We start from the raw sequence: 24,867 nt of genomic DNA, 5'->3' as shown, positions 1-24,867 counted from the left end.
TTAGTTGTAAATGATGAAGTTAAATATTTCATTATTCTTCTATTAGTTCTTGAAGGTAAAAGATGTTACTTCATTTTATCTCGATATTAAGGGGTATTGTTAGACACCTACCTTGATTAGTAAATTAATTATGATTAATTTAATATTAATTTATTATTGAACTTACGAGATCACGCACAAACGAGTTTGACAATAATATTATACTCTAAGATAATTTCTTAAGTCATTCATTGATTAAATATAATATGTTAACATAGTAGCGTTTGACCGTAATATTATACTCTAAAACTAATTAACCGTAGCGGTAGATTATGGAATAAAATATTATATTATTATTCTATTGGTTCTTAAAGGTAAAAGATGTCACTTCATTCTATGTATATATTAAGGAATGTTGTTAGACGCTTGAGTAGTAAATTAATTATGATTAATTTACTATTGAACCTATGAGATCACATATAAATGTGTGTTTCAATCTTTATAAAAGAAAATAATTTATTTGATAATTGAATTAGAGAATTTAATTTAATTAAATGAATATTTTAGTGTAATATTATTATATTCTTTGTTAGCATCAAGACTATAATTAATATAAATAAAGTATTATTTTATAAATATAAAAATTGTCCACAAAATAAGAATAGTATTATATTAATGGCTAATATAAAGAGTAAATCATCATGTGACTAATTACACTAACTAGTCATGTGATTATTTACGAACTATTTTTGACTTATATCATGAAATTTTTTAAAATATAAAGATAAAGAGATTTAAAATTATTTTAAATAAAATATCTTTTTTTTAAAAGATCCAAATTCATATATAACTCTATAATATTATAAATAGAAGCATATGTCTAACACAAATTAAAAAAAATGAAGTCTAATTTCTAGGCATAAAAAATAGAAATAATTTTTTTTTTAGAGTTTCACTCATCCGGATAGCAAAGATTAATATGTTGATATATGTAATGTCTTCATTTTATTAATGGAAGTAATGGAATAAAATTTGTGTTGTTCAAGAATACGCTTTCCGGAATATTTTGAATGCAAAAATAGATTATAATCTTTGGATGCAAATATTAAGAACACTTTTATTTAATTATCACTTATCATAAATATGAATTTATAATTAAATAAAAATATAAAAATCTTCCATTATCAATATAATACATATATCAACTACTCATTTTTTCTTAATAAGCCAAACAACTATAATTAGAGGATATTCCCAAAATCGATTATCATCATAAAATAAACAGTATATTAGAGGTCCCTTCTATGCTTCGCCACAGATAAAGAGGGAAGTATTGGTTAGCTAAGCAAGGTTCAATGTTTAGAGATAGTTTGAAAATTTGGGACTCTTGTCAGGTGCTTTTGCTTAGTGTCTTGGTGTCGTTAGTGATACTGAGTTACTTAGGAGGAAAACTTGATCATAATTATCTCCCGTTAAAAATACATCTGATCTAAAAAATAATAATTACTTGTCTGACATTTTAATTAAATGTTCAAGAGTATTTTTATATTCCTAATTTTAATTGTTTTCATTAAGCATTAAATACGCATTACTGTACGTACAAGAAGATTGATGTTTAAATTACATGAATAAAATATGCTCACTTTATAAATAAAAGTTTAATTTTCATAATTTTACTCTTTCAACCAAGATAAACATTCGAAGTATGATATTTAAAATAGTTATTCTAATTACATGGTAGTATAAATATATTTTACTTTATTTTAATTAATTTTTTTACAAAGAATATGCATATTTATTTTTTATATTATTTTCTAATTCAAAATAATGGCAATATTTTAATGAAAAATGATAATGTAATAGTTAAACATATTTTTTCTATTTCATTAGCTGTACCATGTTTTTATGATTTTTATTTAATTTACCTATTATAATATTAAAAAGATTAACCCCCCGCAACGCGTGCGTATATATCTAGTTTTAGTAATTTCTAAGGCCGGAAGGAATTAGTTACAGATATCCTTATAAAAAAATGTTTAAATATATTTTTATCTCTCATAAATTTACTTTTTAATAAATAATTTTTGTGTTATGTCCACAGTTACCTTTATTATTGAACGTGACCACCCCCACTACCATGGTGGTGAAGGATGTGAGAAAAACATTAAAGGATGGGAGAAAGGGTAAAACATGAAATAAAAGATGAGAGAAAGAAAGAAAAACAATTTGAAGGCAAATAGTGTTAAAGATGGAGATGTGAATAAATTAATATTTAATCATTTATTTTATTTTAATATGTAATATAAAATAATTTCTTTTTGTCCATATAAATATATTATTTTATTTTAATCGTGGTAGATTATTTTTTGTCTCAATAAATAATGATGATGTGACATATTGATGGAATATGATAACATCATGTGATGATATGATATTTTATATCATCAATTTATTTGTCAAATTATTATTTTTGTTATAAAGATAAATGACAATCATGAAAAATAACAATCATTTATAAGAATTAAAACTTTATTTTTGTGGAGATGAAAATATTAAAAAGAAAGATAAATTGTAGAAATGAAAAATATATTTAAGTTTTTTTATTTATTTATGGGGTGTTTATCACATTCACATTTCAAAAACTAGATATCTTCTGAGATCACTTTTGTTTTTTTTGCTTATGTAAAGTTTTTCAAGAGAACTCAAAGTAAAGGTTTGTTTATCATAAGATAAAGCCATAAAGGAAGTGCAGAGGAAGCAAGAGAACAAAGCCGTGCTAAACTTGTACAAAAGCTTTCTATATGAAAATTACGATTAACCAATTGTGATGTGTTTTTCAAGTAATGCAAAAGTAGCACACTCATCTTATATGGACTAATTTATTGACTTTTACTTGCAGGACAACAAGAGTGCTTTACTTCTCAAAATGAAATTGTATGGCGTGGTTTGTCTCTTACAAGGAGTATGATTTGTTGGCACACTGTTACTGAAATTAATTGTTTATGTATAGAGCTACGAAATTATGAGATTGGAGAACTAGCTTATATTGGTAGAGAATAAGGAATTTTCAGACCCGTCAGAAGTGGAAACCAGAACATCTTTAGAACTAATTGGTCTATCATTATTCTCAGTAATCAAGTGGCCATTACTTGTCTTCTGCTGTTGATCAAACATCATCTTCAGCTGCTTACCTTGCTCCTCAATCCTCAACTGTAATTTTCTCTGAATCTGGAGCAAGTAAATTGAAATGAAAATTTGAAGTCAATGAACATTATGAAGAGAATGTAACTATGAAGTACAAAGTATGAACATCAAGATTTGGAGAACATGAAAATATAGTTGCCGAAAAGTCACAAGATACAGCAAGGATGAGAAATGCTAGTAACACAATCTCTATTAGTTGAAATTTATGAAAAATCACAAAATTTTGTGGATTTCACTTTATATTTAATGTCCACTTTATATTTAATGAACTTCACTCGTAATTTTGTAGTTCTCAAAAAATCTTAACTAATAGTAAAGATTGTGTTACTGAGAGTCCTCTAACAAGGATATACCTCTAGCTGTTCATGAAGACGCCGCTGAACATCTAACTGCAACTGAAGTGCCTCTTTAATTTGCAATCCACTGAGAATCAAGAAACAAGAAACAAGAAATTAAGTTGATTAACAGCATCTTATGCCAATATGAAAATAACTATGAATTGAAGTATTTGAACTGTAGAAGGATAATTGATAACGGTGGCTTAGGAAAAAGAAGTAGTGTTACGTTTTGACATCAAGATGCACATTCTCTACATTGGTTCTTTTGTCAGATTTCCCTGAAACATGAAAACATAATTTGAAAATGAATAATAACAAAAAGGGCATTGAAGATCCTGAATAACAGCAGAATAATAATACAGTATTTTCTATAGCAGAGGAAGTAAACTGTATTTGACATTTAATAATTCAAGCTTTGTACCATATGAAAGAATACCTGGAACTATACTCAATCAAGAAAGCACTATTTTACCCTTTCAGTTTTAGCTAGTTAAGTGTGAAGGTATCAACTAAACAATTTATATTAGTTTATAAGTTCATCCTATAAAAGGTATAGAGCTGTCAAAATGGCCTGATTGGCCCGGTCTATCGCTAGCTCGTGTGGGCTAAGTGCCAAAAGGCCCATAGGTCAAAAATCCCCCAGGGCTAGTAATATTATGTCATTTTTTAATACTCAAGTCAAAGTCAACTGAAATAAACTCCAAAAACAGTCAAGGTCGATAAAAATAACTTTAATCGAGATTGACCAAAATTAACAACAAATATATGTTGGTTGAAAATAGCCTCAATGGAGGTTGACTGAGTATAGTCCTAATAGAGATCGACTGAACACAACCCTAGCCAAGTTCGGGTGAACACAACCTTGGTCGAGGTTGGTCGAAAAGAACCCTAACTGAGGTTGGCTGAAATTAATCCTAACTGAAGTAGGACAAAAATAACCCTTGGTCACGGTCAACAAAAATTAACCTTAACCAAGGTCAGCTAAAATTAACTCGATCGAGTTAGGTTGAGAACAATCATTATCGAGGTTGATAAAAAATAGCCTTGACTGAGGTTGGCCAAAAATAGCTTTAACCTAGGTGACCGAAAATATCCCCAACTGAGGTCGATCAAAAACAGCCCTAACCAATGTCGGCCAAAAATAGTCTTGGCTGAGGTCGACTGAAAATACCCATAGCCAAGCTTGGCCAAAAATGAACCCTACTCGAGGGAAACCACATATTAACCCTAGCTGAGGTCAACCACTAACCCTAGTTGAGGTCAAGCAAAAATAGTCTAGTCGAGTGGCTAAAAATAACCTTGATTGAGGTTAGCTAAAAATAGCCTTGGTCGAGGTCATTTGAAATTAGTCTTACTCGAGTCGACCGAAAATAACCTTGGTCGACTTTGTCCAAAAATAGTCCTGACCGAGGTCAACCGAAAATAGTTATGGTCAAGGACGACCCAAAATAATTCTGGTCAAGCTCGGTCGAAAAATAACTCTAGTTGAGGTTGATCGAAAGAGGTCGGCCGAAAATTGACCCTAATTGAGATCAACTGAAAATTAACCCTACCTGAGGTCAGTAGAAATCAGTTTGGCCGAAGTCGATTGAAATTAACCCTAGCTGAGGTCAGCCAAAAAGAGCTCTGCCAAGGTCGAGCAAAATCAGCCCTGGTTAAGGACGACCAAAAACAACCCTATCCAAGGTCTCGAGGTTGGTCGTAAACTGCCCTGACTGAGGTTTGCCAAAACTAGCCTTGGCCTAGGTTGACATAAAACAACCCTGGGCTTGGTCGATAAAAAATAACCCTAGGTCACTATTGGAAAAAAAATAGCCATGGTCGAGATTGGCCAAAAATAACCCTAGCGTAGGTTGGCAAAAAACAGTTATGTCGAGGTTGACTGAAAACTATCTTGGTGAAGGTCGATCAAAAATTTCACAGCAAAGGTCAACCAAAAACAACTTTGTCGAGGTAAGTCAAAAAAATTCTCATGAATGTCAACCAAAAATAACCTTAGTCGAAATAATTTAAAGTTAACCTAGAAAAGGTTGATCAAAATTAACGTTAACCAACTGATTTAAAAATATATTTTTTGGATAATTGAAAAAAAATCACTTTTTAAAATAGCATGACCCATGGACTACCCTTGGCCTTGACCCCATATTAAGTGGGGTTGTATGGGTTGGGGTCCTATAGGATCCCTCATTAGGGGGCTGAGGCCCACTAGGACCATTATGGAGAGTCAAGTGGGCTGGTCCTAGGACCTATGACTATTTTGACGGGCCTAGAAAGGTAATTTATTATGTGAATGCTATCAAATTTAAGTGCCGTGAAATGTACTTGACATATGATATAGAAACTGCACTGCAACTGTGTTAGAAATTACCTTGAGTTGGCTGTGGCATGAATTTGGCAATTCTATATTTCTGCAAATGACTTTTAACATGGAAGATGGTCAATCCATCTGAATCCATCAGCCTTAATATAGCTTTTGGTGTTGCTTCTACAATCAAGCAGCCAAGAAGATTATCAGATGTTGAATAGTGTTTTATGTAATGAAAAAAATTAGCTAGTTACTTAGGGTACGTTTGATTTCTATTTCTAAAAACTGTTTTTAGTTTTCAAAATGAAACTAAACAAGGTTGCTCAAACAGCTTGTGGAGGGTGGTGTAAGGAACAAATGAGAGTGTGAAATGGAGGGAGAGATTGAACAAGATGAAAACAAAAGATGGGAACTCCCAGCAATTCTGTTTTTGTGGTCTTTAAAACAATTGTTTTAAAACAATTTTCAAAACTTGTTAGATTTTGGATGAGAAATTGATTGCAAAGTATTATGAAATTATTTTAGAAAACAGTTTTTAAAACAAAAAAGTTGAAAAGGGAATCAAACAAGCCCTTACTCTCGGCACCTCCAAGGCGATTCACACACTCAACAAACTTCTCATGAAGTTCCTGAGTCCATCTTATTCTTGTTTTACTTGAAACTACTGGTCCATTTGAATTAGAATTTCCAGAAGTAGTTGACATGCTACCTGTTGGAGAAAGCATCTCTTGCTGAGAAGAGAAGCTAAGCTGTGCAGAAGGTAAATTGAATGGGCCACAAGAAACCTACACAAAGGATGCAGTAACAACATAAGCCAATCAAGGAATGAACAACGGACAAAATTAAATATGTGGTTGGCAAAAAAACTTACTGATTGATCCTGATTTCCTTTAGAAGGAATTGAAGGGCTTATACCAGTTGAGATAGCATCATCAATGAAAAACTTATGTTGTTCAATTGGAAGAAAATTGCTGCCAGGAAAATCCCCATATGGGATTTTATTAGAGTCTTCAGGAGATCTAACACATTGATCACTATTCAAATGAGATTTGAGAATTTCTTGCAAGGGATTTGACAAGTCAAAGTTGGGGGGAGGTTGGTTTGCTAATGAAGCCATGAAAAGGCTTTGCCTGGGAGATTGATACAAAGGGAATTCCATATTACTAAACTTAGAGGACTGAGACATCAAAGAGAGATTATTACCAATTTGGCTATCATATTGTGGGAAACCACCCATGCACATTTCTGTTGCATAAAAGGCTGAAGCTGGTGACTCAAAACGGCTTATAATGCTGCTAGATGATTTGGTTTGGCCTATGTTTGGTTCTTGTTCCACTCCTCCACCACTTGCCATGGCAAGTGGCTGATTGCTAGTTCCCATATTTGAAGCCTGTCTCATATCAAAATATTGACTAGAACAATTTCCAAACTCAGAGTTCCAATCACCATTTAGACCATAGCTTTGTTGAATCCGTCCTACACATGAATCAATCCTGTTCTCATTCATTTATAGACACCCCAAAATGTCCCTTCAAAATTTGACTAGAAAAGTTGCAAAATAACTGTTCAAATTTTCTGGAGCTTACATGAATCTATGAGAAGTTCATCCTTGTTAAGGAGCACCCTTTTGAAGGGTGGTGAAGGGAAGAAAACAAAAACCAGAAACGCAACAAGAAGATTGGAAAGGTAAGAATACGGCTATATTCTAGCCTTATGGCATAAAGTGCTGTCTTTTATTCCTGAAAGCTTCATGAATAAGATTTGAATCTAATTTGTCTAAATGCTACCATGCAAGGTCATTATTTATTATTTATTTGTTTAAGACCACTTGTATCTTTAAGAGAAGACAATTCTGATGTAGTTGACTAAGACTACTATCATAGGCGCTAAAACTTTCCCTCCAAATATTTAATGCAGCTGGATGCCTAGATTCCATATTGAGATTGCTTATCATGCGTTTGGTGGTTTTCATTATTTGTTATAATGAATGAAACAATTATCAATTGACACAACCGAAGTACAGAACACCGAAAACAACAAAGCTCGATAAACAAATAGATAATTTTGTCTAATGTTATCTTCAAGTGCATTTAAAACAAAATGCAAGAGAATCAGAAGAAAGATGAAAGCTAAGCAACCGAACTTGAATGAGTCACAAATAGAGGTTCAAAACAGGCCCAAAACTATTACTAAATACTTATTCATCATCATCTTGAAATTGTAGAATATTGTTGTTGCCATCTATAGTGTGATAATAAAATGTTAGATAAAGATACTCGCATAAATTCACAAGTAAAAGATCTGCAATTATTCTTATATTGGATTCGGAAGAAATATCATTAGCCACCCACAGGAGTAATAAATATGAATATAGATAGATAGCCGAATCTTCCTTTCCGAAAAGAGAAAATATATATTAGAATTAAAAATCTTGTCCCATTTGCCTGACACTGCATCTTGCAAAGTGGGGTATCAGAAATTACTAAAAAAGTGTAACTAACTTTTGTTCATCTTAAAAGCATAACAGAATTTCAACTTCAGAGTTTCCAACATTGCTCAGTAACCTTAATCATAATGGGCTTTCCATTAACGAAAGGTAAAAGGATATACACATATTCAGCGTATTCATCCACTGTACTTTCTTCTGGCCATTGATTTAACAAGGTCAAAATGCAAGAAATATCCATTAACTGTAGGTCAATTTTATTCATATGATAACTTATAAGAAATTGATTGAATAATAATATATAAAAAAGAGCTTATAACAAATTGAGTTGCGAATTTTTTAATGACTTCTCTAAAACTGAAGGAAATATACTCTAAGGGATAATTATAGACTTCGATTAATAATTAACTGTTGAAATTCTAGTCATTTCATGATTTTACTATATTTTTATATTCTCTATTGTTAATTAGAGATGATAAATAGGACTAATCTGACCTATTTTGACTTGTTCTTCCCCTAACCCCTGTTAAAAACATGCTGGACAGGTTGACTCGCCAAAAATGAAAAAAATAAAATAAAAGAGAAAGTTAAAGTTTTTTTTACAAAACTTATTCAAATTGCAAATTTAATTAAAGGACCTAAATTATATTAATAATTTAGCCTAAATTTGATTTGAATATAAATTTTTCTGATAGTATCAAAAGAATTGAGTTTATAAAATACACTAGCAATAATAATAAATGTGTATTTTGATTTTTGAAGAACACTAAAACTTGACAAAAAAATTAATGGTAATTGCCAACCATATTAATTCTAATTGCAAGACCGGATAGATATTGGAGTGAAAACACTAAGCCAAAACAATAAATACTTAATAAGATTTACATATTTATTTTTCTTAAAAAATTTAGTGATTTGGTGGGCCAACCTATTTTGCTCGTTAAGTTAGTAGTTTGGATGGAACGGGTGACAAGATCTTGACTTGTCATTTTTAAGTAGATTGATGAATGAAATAATATGTCAGATCTAACCTATTTTGTCATCCCACTAAAATTTTTGTAACCTCATGATTAATAAGAAAAAAAAAACTTTTTATTATAAAATTTAGTCACTAACTCAATGGTTTTTTTAAGGGGTGTGAAATCTACATATAAACATAGAAAAAGATGACTTGCCCACTTAACTTTTATGTGTGTTGAAGTTGGAATGTATGCTCGCTATCCTGTAGGGGAATTGAAAGTATAATAACTTCTTAGCATTTACATAGCAAGAGATAACTTGCCCCACTTAACTTTTATATTTGTTGAAGTTAGAAAGTATGCTCGCTATTCTGTATGGGAAATGAAAGTATAATATCTTCTTAGAATTTATGTATAATGCACGTTTGGTTGTCTTACTTTATGTTCATTGTACATAGAACTTTAACATACAAAACAACACAATTTTTAGGATAAATTGTACTTGACTTTTTTTCCTGTACTTTAACACTTTCTTGAAGTATTTGTCTATTTTTGCACTTTATTTTTTTTATGGTTTGGACTAAAATCAAATTAAAAATTATGTTATAGGTAATAATATTGATTGAGTTCTATATATTCTTATCATTTAATCTCCGTATATATAGTTTAGATTAAAGTGAAAATGTTAAAAATTATAGAGCAAAATTTCTGTCTTTTCCTATTTTACTTATGACCTTTGACTATGTATGAAAAGTTGTGATGCACTAACTGCATGGCAAAAGTTCCATATTATTCTTTATACCAACTTTAAAATATTTTTGAACTAGCCAATGTGGTAACTAACACCTAGTGTTCTAAATTGGGTTTGAGGTTCAATATGTTTAAAGTGCCATCTCAGCTCAAAGGGAGAATCAACTAGCTTAGATGTTGACTGAAGTCATAAAACAGCATTATCCATATATAAGATGCTTATAACTAAAGAGTCTACCCCAGTTTATAACATCCCATTTTTTTTAAAATAAATTAAAAAAAATTATTTAAAAATAAATAGTTTTAAAAAAATGATGAGGCTTTTATAATTAAATAAATAAGAAAACATAATTTTATTAATTAAAATAATGGTTTGAAACAAAATAAAAAAGATATTTTATTTATTCATTTGATAGGAAATAAAATAGAATTCTTGTTTATAAATTAATAAAAAGAAAGAAAAATAGAGTAAATAATAGGCTTGGAGTACCCTAATTATAAATAGAGACATGTTAGGTCAATTTTCAGACTTGCGATACGTCTCTATGCTTCTTCTTCCTCTCAATTTCGTTTTCCCTTCTTCCTCTCCCAAAATCCTCTATTTTTTTGCATACACCCAAGCCTGTTTCATAAAATGACGATCCCGGATCTGTTAGCCGTTGGATCGTTGTGAAATTTGAGCACCAAATTTGAAACTCATTTTTAAACATTCTCACCGTTGGAATTTTTGAAATAATGTCTGACATGAGAGACATGCCCTTCACATCGTAACTTTCTTTTTTCCTCATACACCCAAACCTATTCCACTAAAACTACAATCCCAGACTCGTTAACCATTGGATCATCGTGAAATTTAAACATCAAGTTTGCGATTTAAGTTTTCACACCTTCACCGTTGGGATTTATGAATAATATCTATAGAGAGAGAAATGTCCATCGCACGGGGACAGTAAAATGGAGGCTTCAATCCCTTCTCTTTCGCTCTAACGTTTGGAAACCCTATTAGAGCAACTAGAGGAAAAACTTGAGGAATCTTAGAAAGCTACTAGAGATGCTGCTATCACTGCCAGAATACACATGTGAGCCTGCTCAGAGGTAAGGGATGAATTTATCACAATTGGGGTTAGAATGAACATGTGTTGGGAGACGATGTCTAGGGTGCGAAAGTGAAACTTCTTTCGCATCCTACACAAGTTTACAAAAAACGGTAACAGTCATTCGGGTCTGTATGATTTAATAATAAAAAAATTGAATGGATTGGATTTGATGATGGCAACCGGATTGAGAGGTTGCTCCTACGGTAATTGTTCTTCCCTCCCCCCTCCCCCTCTACCCGTGGTGATGTCGAAGAGGCTAGATCTCCAGCGACGACGGTTCTAGTTATGGCGGCGGAGGAAGTACCGGTTGTAAAAGGAGCCCTCCCCTTCGGTGTAAGCTTCAGACCCATTGTCTTCATCGCGAAAGTGACCTCCGGCGCCACCTTGAACACCTCCGGCCAACACGAGAATCTCATGACCATGTATAACAAAGTTCTCAGAGTTGAGTTTGAGTTTCCACCGTGGTTTTTGCCTGAGTCAAAGAAGCTAATCTCCAAGATTGTAGTGGCGGATCCCGCCAAGAGAACCACGATTTCGGCCATAACTCGCATGCCGTGGTTCTGGAAGGGCTTTTCTTCATTTTTTGCTCCAAACTTGTGTCAGTTGGAGAAACAAGAGGCCCTTACGATTACGGAGGAAGAAAACAATTTCAAGATGCCTAAGTTCTTCAACGCGTTTGAGTTTATTTCGTCCATGTCTTCTAGGTTCAACCTCTCGAGGATGTTCGAGAGCAAGAGGAAGACAACGACGATGTTCACGCTGAAGTGCTCCACGGCGGTGATTGTGGCGAAGATTGCGGTGGCGACATGGTGGCTGAGGTTCCGCGTGGCGAAGGTCAAGGACTTCAAGATCCGGCTGAAGGGTGTGGCGAAGGGGAGGAAGAAGAGGCAAGCGGTCACGGTAGAGGTATTCGAGGTGGCGCCGGAGGTCACTTTCGCGACGAAGACAATGGAAGGGGAGGGCTCCTATTACAACCGGTACCCCAAACAGATCTCCATCATTTGATTTTCTAATTTTAAAATCGGACGGACGCGATGCATTCTTTTTCTTTTTTTACCGAAACTTGCGTTGGGTGCAAAAGTAGTTTCACTTTTGCACCCTAGTCGCCGTCGTGTTGGGACCCTTAGAGGATCACATTGAGGTTTATTTTGGGATATTTATTGTATTGTAATTCTTCCTATATGATTATGTGAAATTATTTGAGGGGTTTTACTCCCCGTGTTGTGAGAAGAATTTTTGTGTAATTTAATTTTGTGTTTTGGATAAGATTAGCGTGATAAATAGTTATATTGGGATCACGAAATTGTGTATAAGTGATAAAATGAATATGTGATGAATTGTGGGATAACATGTTGCTTTGAGATTATAATATTGTTATTGAAATTGAGTATAAGTGCAAAGTTAAACATATGTTAATTTGTGAGATACACGTAAACATGTGATGGTGGATTGTGACATTATGAGATGTTAAATTGTGGACATGAGATTTGGTTGTGAATAAGTGTGTGATTAACACTTGATATGACAATACTTGTGTTGTGAGCTATGAATTATACAATAACCTTGGTGTTTACCTTGAGAAAATTATTTATGCGCAGTGTTAAATGGAAAGTGTAGAATTCCTAGTTAGGAACCTAAAGTGTTAAATTGTATCACAATGTGTTAGACGTGTTTGAAACACGAGTTTGAGGTTTTGAGTATAATTCATGAGCAGTGTTTGTGTGCAAAAAAATTATTTTAGGGGTTGGACAAGAATCAGGAAGGTGAGGCCCTAATAGATTCTTTGAAGTCTAGGCGTTGGGGGTAAATACACTCAGTTTGAGTGCTTCTTTAAGCCTATGTTGATCCCATATGGTTGGAGCATTCTTGCAAAATAGAGTGATCCTGACTAGTCATCTTATGATTTTACTTAGCAAGAGTGACCTGGCATACCCATTGTGTGATGTGTCTTGTTATGTACTCCTAAGTGCTCTAGTGTGGTTTTTCACTAACATGGTATCACATTGCATATAGGCTTGAGTCTTAGTATAATTATTACATAACGCTTGCTAATTGTTTATTATTAAATTGATGAGTGTTATTACGTCTTGACCCAAGTGTGTGATTCATGTGTAATGTGATTGGTGATTAAAAATTAATTTTAAATGATAAAGTGGTGAAGTGACGTGGATTGTATTAAGTTAAGCTATGTTATAAATACTTCCACAATTTATTTTGATTACATCTTTATTTTTTTGTATTTTTTTAGAATTGTCATAATTCATTCCCTATGTGCTATTTGTGTTTGGATCCTGTGATGATCTCAAATCTTGTGTTCGTGGAGTAGATGATTAGGTGGATGACTTTAAAGAACCTCATGCTAGAGGGCGCTAAAACACAATACTCTGATAGGATGTGACATTAGGGCATAGGTTTTTATATTAATTGCATGAAGTATTGGACAACCTTGTTTTGAACCGAGAATATTTTATTATTTATTTGGACACATTCTATTATGATGTCAGGAAAGTGAATGTGAGCCTTTTACCCTTTTGAAATGCTTTTATTTAAATGTGTTTTAAATTTTTTTTATTCTTTTTGTTATTAGTACATATATGTGTGAGGTAAAGGGTGTCACACAGTTCAGAGTAAAATGATAGTGTTTCACTCCATAGTAGGCTAACATTGCCTTTCAAAAACCTTGATCTCTGTGCTAGGAAACTTAACCATTATATTAGGTGTTGACCAAAGTCAATATCAATATGCATGTATAAGATTGCTACAACATCTTAGGTATACAAAGGAGTCCGCCGAAGCCTCAAGTAAAGTGATAATTAAAGTTTTATTTCAATTCATAATACAATTAATGTGAACAATGACAAGTATATATTTATTACATGACATTATCTTGCCAAATTGCTAATAATTTGAGCATTAGAATACCTTTTTGTAGCTAGGTACCCTATCCCTTTTCACCATATATATCTCGGCCATATCAAAGCTCAATCAAATTTAACCTCAACTACCTCAAACACAATATATGGTATTTTATCGTTAGTGTATTAAAATGACTTTAGTAAATTCTCCAACAAGTTGACAATATATTGCTAAATATATACATTGTTTGAATTTTGCTTTTTTATATATGTTTCATGGTCTACCCACATAATATAATTAAGCAATAGGCCCAATTAATTACTTTTTGTCTCACTATTTATTTATTTATTATGTTCAATTTCATTTCATTGGTATTTAAAGATTTAATTAGGTTTCATTTTTATAAGAGTCTCTTTTTAGTCCTTGTCATCCTCTTAGCGACGGTTGTAAATAAGCAATATCATCCATATTTATTTATAATATATAAAAACTAAACTTCTTACTATTACGCTGTCACGTCAGTAAAATTGATGATTTAGAGAAATGAGAACATTCTCCTTTTGCGTCTATCACTTCTCTTTTTCTTTTTTGTTCTTCAATGTTACTCACAACATAACAAAACCTTATACCAGTACATTTCAATTTAGTCTTACTCACCTCCAAATTCTTCTCATGTTCACGGGCATCAGAAATGGCAATAAAAGAAAGGTGCACGACTTGCAATCACAAGCCTTACCCAACAAAAGCACAAGAGACTCCTACATGGTCATGGAAGCACCATATGCACTACCTGATTGCAAGCAAAGCCACAAAGCGTCAATCTCAGCGTAGTAGCACTAGAGAAAATGTCTCAGTTTTCTGCATTTCCTTCTATATATTTTTATATATTTAATAATATATACATTCTATATATATTTTTATATTATATATTTTAATAAATATATAAGTCTCTCAAAATTAATTAACAATTAATATTTAACTGATAATTAAATAGAATGTGAAATTTTAAATTATTTATTACCAGTTGTAAAAAATTACTACATTTTAAATTTTCATTAGAACACATTTTTTAATTAATTTCTCACATTGAAATACTTAATTTAGATTTGATTTTATGATTATTAATGTATGATACATTTTTGAATTTTAAATTTAAATTTATGTCATTGTTATGTCTCATTATGACACAATTTGATTTTTATTTATATTAATTATTTGATTCAAATTTGATTTCATTGTTGATGTATAACATAATTTTAAACTTTAAATTTCTATTTATAATATATAAAAGCCGAGCTCCTCAATATTACACTGTTGCGTCAACAAAATTGATGATTTGGAAGAATGAGAACATTCTCCTTTTGTGTCTATCATTTCTCTTTTTCTTCTTTCTTTAATATTACTCACAACTTCAATGTTACTCACAATATAACAAAAGCGCACCCAATAGAAATGATAATAAAAGAAAGGTACACAACTTGCAATCACAAGCCTCACCCAACAAAAGCGCAATAGACTCTAGCATGGTCATGGAAGCACCATATGTGACACCCTCTACCCCGACATACATATAAATAAATAAAACATAAAAATATTAATCAACAAATTCACGTGGATAAAAGGTTCACATTCACTTCAATGAGGTAAAATAAAATAAAATAATATTATGCAATTAAAATAAAAAACTCATCTCCAATGTCACATCCTATCAGAGCATTGTGTCCCAACGTCCTTTGACACGAGGTTCTTTAAAGTCATCTACCTAGTCATCTGCTCCCACGAACACAAGGTTCGAGATCATCACAGGATCCAAAGACAAATAACACACTGAGAGTAAGTTATCACACAAAAAAATGACAAAACAAATAAACAAGATGTAATCAAAATAAATTATGGAAATATTTATAACATAGCTTAACTTAATACAATCCACGTCACTTCACCACTTTATCATTTAAAATTCATTTTTCAATCAGCAATCACATTACACATGAATCACACACTCGGGTCAAGACATAATAACACTCATCAATTTAATAATAAACAATTAGCAAGCGTTATGCAACAATTATACTAAGAATCAAGCCTACATGCAATGTGTCATGTCAGTGAAAAACCACCCTGGGGCGCTTAGGAGTACATAACAAGACACACCACTCAATGGGTATGTCAGGTCACTCTCACTAAGTAAAATCATAAGGTGACCAGTCAGGGTCACTCCATTTTGCGAGAATGCTCCAACTATATGGGATCAACATAGACTTAAAGGAGTACTCAAATCGAGTGTCTTTACCCCCAAGGCTTAGACTCCATAGAATCCGTTAGGGCCTCACCTTCTTGATTTAGGTCCAACCCCTAAAACAATTTTTGCAAGCAGACACTGCTCATGAATTATACAATACCCAGACCTCACACTTGTGTTTCAAACACGTTTAACACATTGCGCTACAATTTAACATTGGTTCCTAACTAAGAACCTACACTTTCTCTTTAACATTGCGTATAAACACTTTTCTCAATATAAACACTGGTGTGGTTATTGTATAATTCACAGCTCACAGCATAATTATTGTTACATCAAGTGTTAAACACACAAACTTATTCACAACCAAATATCATATCCACAATTTAACATATTATAATATCACAATCCACCATCACAGGTTTACATGTATCTCACAAATTAACACATGTTCAACTTATACTTATACTCGATTTCAACAATAATATTATAAGCAAGCACTACTCATGAATTATACAATACTCACAACCTCACACTCTGTTTCAAACACGTTTTACACATGATTTACAATTTAACATTGGTTCCTAACTAGGAAACCTACATTTTTCCTTTAACACTATGCATCAACTGTAACACCCTGAAATATTACTATTTATAAATCGATGTTTAATTGTATTTATTGTGTTATTTGACTATATGGTTTAATTAAATGAGTGTAGGTATGGCTTGAATTAGTCATGTGTGAATTTCTTGATGTGGATGTTGAGTTATGTGGAGTTTTGTTGAGCTAAGTTGAAATTATGAGATTTTAAATTTTACCTAAACCTATTCTAGTAAAATTGTGATCTCAGATTCGTTAACCGTTGGATCATCTTTACATTTTGTATGGAGCTTCCTAAGATAATTTTCCATAGTCTCACCGTTCGGATTTTTAAAATAACAATTTTTGATGTCTCGGTAAGTGCAAAGGGCGCGCAAAGCGCGAAGGGCATGCTAAGCGCAATTTCAACCCGAGAGGGAATTGCGCTGAGCAAGAATTGACCCGCTGAGCAAGCCATAGTACAGAGGAAGTAGCACTGAGCGAAAAAAATGGGCTTCTGCTTAGCGAGAGAAGCTCGCTAAGCGAGATTTGAAGATTATAAATACGTTCCTCAACGTGAAAAACACGTTTTTTCACTCTCCTCTTCTCCAAAACGCCACCCAAACCCTAACACCTTCTCCACCACCCAAGACCACTGGTGGCCGCCAGGAGCCGCCGTTGCTTGCTGCCGAACCCCTACACCAAGAGGAACACTTTAATCAGAGTGAAATCCTTAGAATCCTCCTCAAGGATTTGGTGGAGAAAATTCCCCCAATCTTCCTTTTCATAGCTTCTCTGAGGTAATCTTGACTTCTAAGCCCTTCTCCTAGTTAGTTTGAGTTCCTCTTGTGTGTTGGGTACTGTAACAGGGTATTTTTACACTTCCTTTGAAAAACCCTAGAGAATGAGACATTGTAAAAGTTATCTTTTTTATAACATTGATGTTATTTTTGTGACCTTCACTGAACCCTAATTACATTGGTGTGATCGGAATTTTAAAATGATGTCTCCTTTTAGTAGAATCTGAAATCCCCTCAACCCTTTATGTTTTGAAAGGGGTATTTGACTTCGAATATGGTTATTAACCTTATTTTTGAAACCTATACTAAATTCCCTTCAATTTGGCATATAGAACCTTGTGTTTGGACTGACGAGCGTGAACGAGAGAGACCTTTGAGCAACGCAAACAGGAACTGAAGGAGAGCTCACAATAGGTGAGGGAAGTCTATTATAGTTTACAACTTTTAATTCCATAGTTGGGGTCAGGGAACCTAACTATGGGGATGTATGCTTGTCCCTGTTGCATGCTGGTTTTCAAAGAAAATAATGTTTTTGACTAATGGGATGCGATATATCTATTATTGATTAATAACATTACTATTAGACTTATGTGGTTTGAAGACCTGGGAAATGTGAATCTCAAGCACGAACTAAGATGTATGTATATGCGGAATGTGACTTACTATTGATGTTGCTATTGATGACATTAATAGATATGAGGTGAGGTTTATGTTTATGATGATATTGATATGAAATGATGTTATTGATGATTATGTCAATATGAGTTGATGTTGTTATTGATGATTATTTTAATATGAGATGATGTTATTGTTGTTGATAATGTCATTGAGATGAGATGATGTTGATGTTGAGCATATTGAGATGAAATGTTGATGATGTTGAAAATACACTGTGATGATGTGTGTTGTGTATGTACATGGGGGGTGCATTGACCTTGTTGGATGTCCCTGGTGGGGAAAATAGAGTGGTTAAAGGGTTATAAGCATCTTTGGAGGGGGGTGGCTTAGGATCTTTAATTATTCACGGTCAGTGCATTGATGGTGTCCATGTTTCATACGTTGTGTGATGTGTATGTACATAGGGGGTGCAGCGACCTTGTTGGATATCCCTGGTGCGGGAAAAAGAGTGGTTAAAGAGTTTTAAGCATCTCCGAAGGGGGATGACTTAGAATCTTTAATTATCCACGGTCAGTGCATTGATGGTGCCTATGTTTCATACGTTGTATGTTGTGTATGATCATGTGGGGGGTGCATTGACCTTGTTGGATATCCTTGGTGGGGGAAATAGAGTGGTTAAAGAGTTTTAAGCATCTCTGGAGGGGGATGACTTAGAATCTTTAATTATCCACGGTCAGTGCATTTGATGGTGTCCATGTTTCATACTTCATATGACATGGAAATAGTATAAACTTTGTCAGTAAGTAATTTGTAGTTTCTCATGAGGAGAAATACTTGTACTTAGGGGCATGTCACTCGGTTTGGAACTCCCTTGAGACTCAGGCTGATCACCGTGGGGGGGGGAGTTGCCTGTGCACGAGAGAGTAACCTCGACACTTATTGCCTAGTTTTTCTAAGTGAGAGTGTCGTATGGACACACTTGGGCTATTTCCTTGGGGATGGTACCATATTGCATATGAGAGTTGAGGTCAGGAACATGCATCATATTGAACATGAATGATTGGAATTGAGGATGGATGATGACTATTTGTTGAGTGTGTATTGGACTAATGAATGTTGGTGCAAGCTTATGATACTTGTTAATGTTTTCTTACTAATTGTGGTTATTTGATTTTTGTATTAATTTCTTTTATAATAAACTCACCCCTCGCAATTTTTGTACTGTGTGGTTGGTACCTGTGATGATCGCGAACCTTTGTTTGTGGGAGCAGAATGACAGTAGTAGTGAATGAGAAGTGAGATTCTTTTGTGGAGCCACCGAGCCGACGTGATGACGTTGGGATTATTTTGGGAGAGAGTTGTATTTTGTTAATCAATTCCTCCATAGCTTGTTCCGTAATTCTTTTTGTTGATTTGAAGATGTAAATCACAAATTTAATTATATGTATGAACAAATTTATTTTCCATTATGTGAATGATGTGTACTAGGTTACTATATATATATATATATATATATATATATATATATATATATATATCAGTGTGTGTGTGTGTGTATGTATGTATGTATGTATTCACTTAAGTAATGGTGCGTTGTTTGGTGAATGTATATCGAAAAAAATTACTTTCATTTTTCATAAGCAAATTAACGGAGTTTTCATTAAAAAAATTTTGAAATTTCTCGCGGTTTAGAGTGGTGATATCGTAGCGACGAGACAGATTGTTACATCAACATTTTTCTCAAGATAAACACTGGTCGAATTATTGTATACTTTACAGCTCACAACACAAGTAATGTCACATCAAGTGTTAACCACACAATTATTCACAACTAAAACTCATGTTCACAATTTCACATCTCATTAGGTCACAATTAACCATCTTATGTTTATATGTATCTCTCCAATTGACACATTCAACTTTGCACTTATACTCAATCTCCATAACAATATTATAATCTTAAAGTAATATATTATTCTACAATTCATCATATATTCAATTTATCACTTATATACACTTTCAATCATAATTTCATAATCCCAATATAATTATTTATTACGCTAATCTTATTCAAAACACAAAAAATTATACAAAAATATTTCTCAATTCACGGGGAGTAAAACCCCTCAAACAATTTCACATAATCGTACAAAAAAAAATTTCAATACAATAAACATCTAAAAATAAACTCAATTTGATCCTTTAAAAACCCCTACACATGTTCATTCTAACCTCAATTGCGATAAACTCATCCCTTACCTCTAAGCAGCTCACATGTGTATTGTGACAGCAATAGCGGCATCTCTAACAGTTTCCAGAGATTCCTCAAGTTTTTCCTCTGACTTCTCTAATTGGGTTCTCAATCATTAGAGAGAAGGAAAAGGGATTGTGTGAATGTATGCATACATGATTTTGATGATATCAAAAGAAGGAATCAAACAAGGCTCATTTGCTTCAAGATTAATACAAGATTGTTTCAACAAACAAAGCCTTGATTCAAGATTTCTTCAAGATCAAGCCTTGCCTCAAAACGAATAGGTTTCAAGTCATCCAAGGCATATGTAATCGATTACCAATACATGGAATCGATTACCAAGGCACATGAAAGTGTGTAATCGATTACACATCATATGTAATCGATTACCAGAGACTCTGAACGTTGGGAATTCAAATTTTAAATGAAGAGTCACAACTGTTCAAGTAAAATAACTGTGTAATCGATTACACTAATGCTGTAATCGATTACCAGAGAGGATTTTCAAGGAATATCGCCAACAGTCACATCTTATCATCTGGATTTTGAATGGCCATCAAAGGCCTATATATATGTGTGACTTGGGACGAAATTGGTAGAGAGTTTTGCTGGTCCATCTTATCCTCTCAAAAGAAAATGTGACAGATTCCAAGAGAACTTGAATGTCAAATGCTCTCTCAAAAGAAACTCTTGGGCAAACACCCGCAAATCCATTAAGAGTTCATCCATGGACATCAATTGTAATATCCTTCTCTTCAAGAGAGAATTCTTCTTTCTTTCTTCTCATTCAAAGAGATTGTTTAAGGGACCGAAGGTCTCTTAAGTTGTAAGGAATGCTGAACACAAGGGAAAGGTTGTCCCTGTGTGGTTCAGACTTTGTAAACGGATTTTTACAAAGGGAGTGGAAAATCTCAAGTGGGTTGCTTGAGTACTGGATGTAGGCACGGAATTTGCCGAACCAGTATAAAATTGTGTTTGCATTCTCTCTTCCCTTATCTTATTCATTTTGTTGCAATCAATTATGTCTTTCATGTTTAAAGAACATTATTAAATTGATTGCTGCTTCTTCTGCATTTTGAGCCTATCTCTTTTAGAAGGGGGTTAAAAGTTTGTTAGTGGAAAATTAATTCACCCCTTTGTAAGTTATTGAGGCCACAAGGTCAAACAGATTGAAGCTTTCATTCCACTGTCTACGTGCGATGAGTATTTCTCCATCCACAGATGTTCTTTTGAAAATCCCAACCGTGAAGATGTGAGAAAAAGCATCACAAACCACATATCAAAATTTCACGGCAATTCAACGGTTAACGAGTCCGGGATCGTAGTTTTACTGAGACAGTTTTGGGTTTCTGCGGGAAAAGAAAAAGCTACGATGCAAAGGGTATTTCTCTCAGCTCCGACATTTTTTCGTAATTCCCAACGTTGAGAATGCCCCAACCTTCCCCATTCCCTTCTATATATTTTTATATATTTAATACTATATACATTCTATATATATTTTTATATTATATATTTTAATAAATATTAAGCCTCTCAAAATTAATTAACAATTAATATTTAACTGATAATTAAATAAAATGTGAAATTTTAACTTATTTATTACGAGTTGTAAAAAAATTACTACATTTTAAATTTTCATTAGATCACATTTTTTTATTGATTTCTCATATTAAAAATACTTAATTTAGATTTGATTTTATGATTATTAATGTATGATACACTTTTGAATTTTTAATTTAAATTTATGTCATTATTTTGTCTCATTATGACACAATTTGATTTTTATTTATATTAATTATTTGATTCAAATTTGGTTTCATTATTGATGTATAACACAATTTTGAATTTTAAATTTCAATTTCTTAACTCAATACATATTAAAATCATGTATTACCTTACCTATCATATTGCTATATAATTGAAAATGTTTTCTAATTACATACAAGTTTCATCTACTATATTTTCTTTCTTTACATGAGAATCTAGCAAAATAAAATGGAATATGAATTTATCGAAGACCTCAAATGATTGGTTTCTAAAAGTGTGTATTGCTCGATTGTGGAATGTTTGTAATAAGAAAGATGAGCAACATCCAATGTTATTGGAAATGTTATTGTTGGATGAAAATGTAACCATTTTCTTTTACATTTTACATATCATTCAATTTTTTTACATTAGTAATTTCTAAATTCAATATATTTTCTACTCTATAAATAAAAATAAAAATAATATTCTATTTTTACATTAAATTATTTTAAACAAATTTTATGTTGATTAAATATATTTAATACTTTTAATTGTAATCCGATTTTCACTTTTAAATATATTGCAATAGGAATCTTCACTACATGTAGCGATATGAGAGAATATAATTTCAAAAATCAATGATATTCTACAAGAGGAAAACTTATACACCATACATAATTTAAAAATTGTCTCACCAAATGATGCATAAAAATCTGTCAAAAGAACATTCAAGGGATTATTTTTGCTTACTAATGTGGTCAAGGAAATCAATAAGATACTCATTAGCATTCCTTTACACTATTTTGAGTTTGGTTCAATGGAAACTCTACCTCAAAGGGTGGATGATAGAGTTGTCTTAACGTGTATAACATTAATTTTTTTCAAATTCATAACTAATTTATTTCACTTTAACATATCTCATATTTTATTATAGATATTATTGATGCACTTCATGCACTTGGAAATGAAAAACAGGTCCACTTGCCCGTGACAAACCAACAAAAATAAGGAGATTGGAATTATTATTAAAAGAGTAAATAAATTATCCTTACTTTATCATTAACTATAAATTATGTTAAAATAATTATTTTGTACAATTCATTAATATATATTTCTTTACAAAATAGAATATAATATAGAACATTATATTTTCACATATCCTTTTTTTATTGGTTATTTTCAAAACTAAAGTTGTTAAAGTTACTTTGTGGACAAACAAAGCCTAAGAATTAGAAAAAGCAATCAATAAAAAAGGCTCAAAGATAGTTGCAATTACTTTTATCATGGTTAAGAAATTGAGAGGTTTGACTACTTTCACACATTTAAAATCCTTAACAAAATTTATATTCTACACTTTATATATCTTATTACTCTATCTCTTTTCTTTTCTTTTCTTTATATATATACATAATTTAGCCAAAAATATGAATAAATAGATAAATGGATGGTTAAATTGTACTTAATGTTTACATTTAACAATTGTCATATGTCATTTCACTATAGAAATTGAAATTATTTTTCTAAATTTATATATATATATATATATATATATATATATATATATATATATATATATATATATATATATAATCTTCAAATAAGATTTTAAAAAAATTGATCCATAATTTTGTATCTCTTTATTTTAATATTTCCATGTTATTTAATTTGATATTTATTTATTTATTTGAGATGTTTCTTTACTATCTTAGGTATTGTTTTCAATTCAACTTATTTAATAAATAAATAATTTTAATTCAATTAATTCTATATCATACTTTTTGCTTATGATATTTTTTTATATTTTATTTACTATAATAATTTTAATTTACTAACAATTATATTTTAATAATTGTTTTTTAGTTGAGTATTCAATCAACTCAATTTTAAGTACAATGATCTATATCAACCTAGACAATCCTGATTTTGCAAAGTTCGAGATAGAGTAAAATGAACTTCCTTCTTTTATTTTATTTTATTATACACATTTTGTAGCATTCAAAAAATAAAATCGTTAATTTATTCTAATTCTTTGATTGATGTAGTTAAAATATTATAAATTTTATTCTAAATAACTACTTTGTAGAAAAAAAATGAAGCAACATCAAATAAAAGAACTATCTTATCTAAGTTATGCTAACATTGATTTTGACAAGAGAATGTCAAAAAATAGAAAATCTTAGCAAGATATAATGTCCATGAAATGGATATCAGAATCACAAATATGTTAACCTACCATGACCTTCATATTCATAATATTCAATAATAATTTATTTTTTTCTTAGTTTTAACATATATAAAATAATAGGATAATAATTTATGACAATCAATGAAATCGATGATACGTTTGTTTGAAATTATGTTGCATGTGAGAGATGCCAAAAGAAAGTCACAAAAGAGAGAGATCAATACACTTGTAGAGAATGCAAACAGACTCCTAAGTACCAACAAGAAGGTTTAATATTTGTTTATAATGAATTATTTTTTATAACATAATTAAATAAATATTAAAATTTCAAAAATGTTTTTTAGGTTCAAGATACAATTGAAAGTCTCTTATGATACCAGTGTAGCAACATTCACAATGTTTAATCGAGATGCACAACAAATTCTAAACACAACAAAATTTGAACTCCTTCACACCCAAAATACAAATAAGGCTAACATACCCCCAATATTGTATCCCCTTTATATGC

The 24,867-nt window shown here is 31.9% G+C and overlaps 2 protein-coding genes across 3 annotated transcripts; one reads left to right on the top strand and one right to left on the bottom strand.

The window, feature by feature from the left end:
* Positions 1–2,809: 2,809 nt before the first annotated feature.
* On the bottom strand, positions 2,810–7,592 carry PHR15 (MYB-CC domain-containing transcription factor PHR15). Of its 2 annotated transcripts, none has more exons than XM_006587152.4 (6): positions 6,698–7,592; positions 6,404–6,611; positions 5,890–6,006; positions 3,748–3,799; positions 3,537–3,606; positions 2,810–3,207 (listed from the first exon to the last, which is right to left on the bottom strand). In XM_006587152.4, the coding sequence occupies exons 1-6, from the start codon at positions 7,331–7,333 to the stop codon at positions 3,016–3,018; spliced, it is 1,275 nt and encodes a 424-aa protein (XP_006587215.1). In that variant the 5' UTR covers positions 7,334–7,592; the 3' UTR covers positions 2,810–3,015. The 2 variants fall into 2 exon arrangements, with proteins under 2 accessions (XP_006587215.1, XP_006587217.1); XM_006587154.4 differs by having other exon boundaries at positions 6,536–6,611.
* Positions 7,593–11,363: 3,771 nt separating this feature from the next.
* Positions 11,364–12,083, top strand: LOC102663597 (CBL-interacting serine/threonine-protein kinase 5-like). Its single transcript, XM_006588086.1, has one exon. It carries the CDS (start codon positions 11,364–11,366, stop codon positions 12,081–12,083), a length of 720 nt encoding a protein of 239 aa, XP_006588149.1.
* The last annotated feature ends 12,784 nt before the right edge of the window (positions 12,084–24,867 follow it).

Source organism: Glycine max, chromosome 9, assembly GCF_000004515.6.
Source record: "Glycine max cultivar Williams 82 chromosome 9, Glycine_max_v4.0, whole genome shotgun sequence".
Lineage (NCBI taxonomy): Eukaryota > Viridiplantae > Streptophyta > Magnoliopsida > Fabales > Fabaceae > Glycine > Glycine max.
This window is presented reverse-complemented; position numbering and strand designations above follow the sequence as displayed.

Bases quoted from the DNA above. Each gene is read 5' to 3' on its own strand.
- PHR15 (XM_006587152.4), bottom strand. From the start codon at position 7,333: ATGAATGAGAACAGGATTGATTCATGTGTAGGACGGATTCAACAAAGC. The intron at 3,607-3,747 runs GTAACACTACTT...CTTGATTCTCAG, and splicing joins GTGCATCTTGATGTCAAAAC to TGGATTGCAAATTAAAGAGG. The intron at 3,208-3,536 runs GTATATCCTTGT...TACTTGCTCCAG, and splicing joins GTCTTCATGAACAGCTAGAG to ATTCAGAGAAAATTACAGTT.
- LOC102663597 (XM_006588086.1), top strand. From the start codon at position 11,364: ATGGCGGCGGAGGAAGTACCGGTTGTAAAAGGAGCCCTCCCCTTCGGT.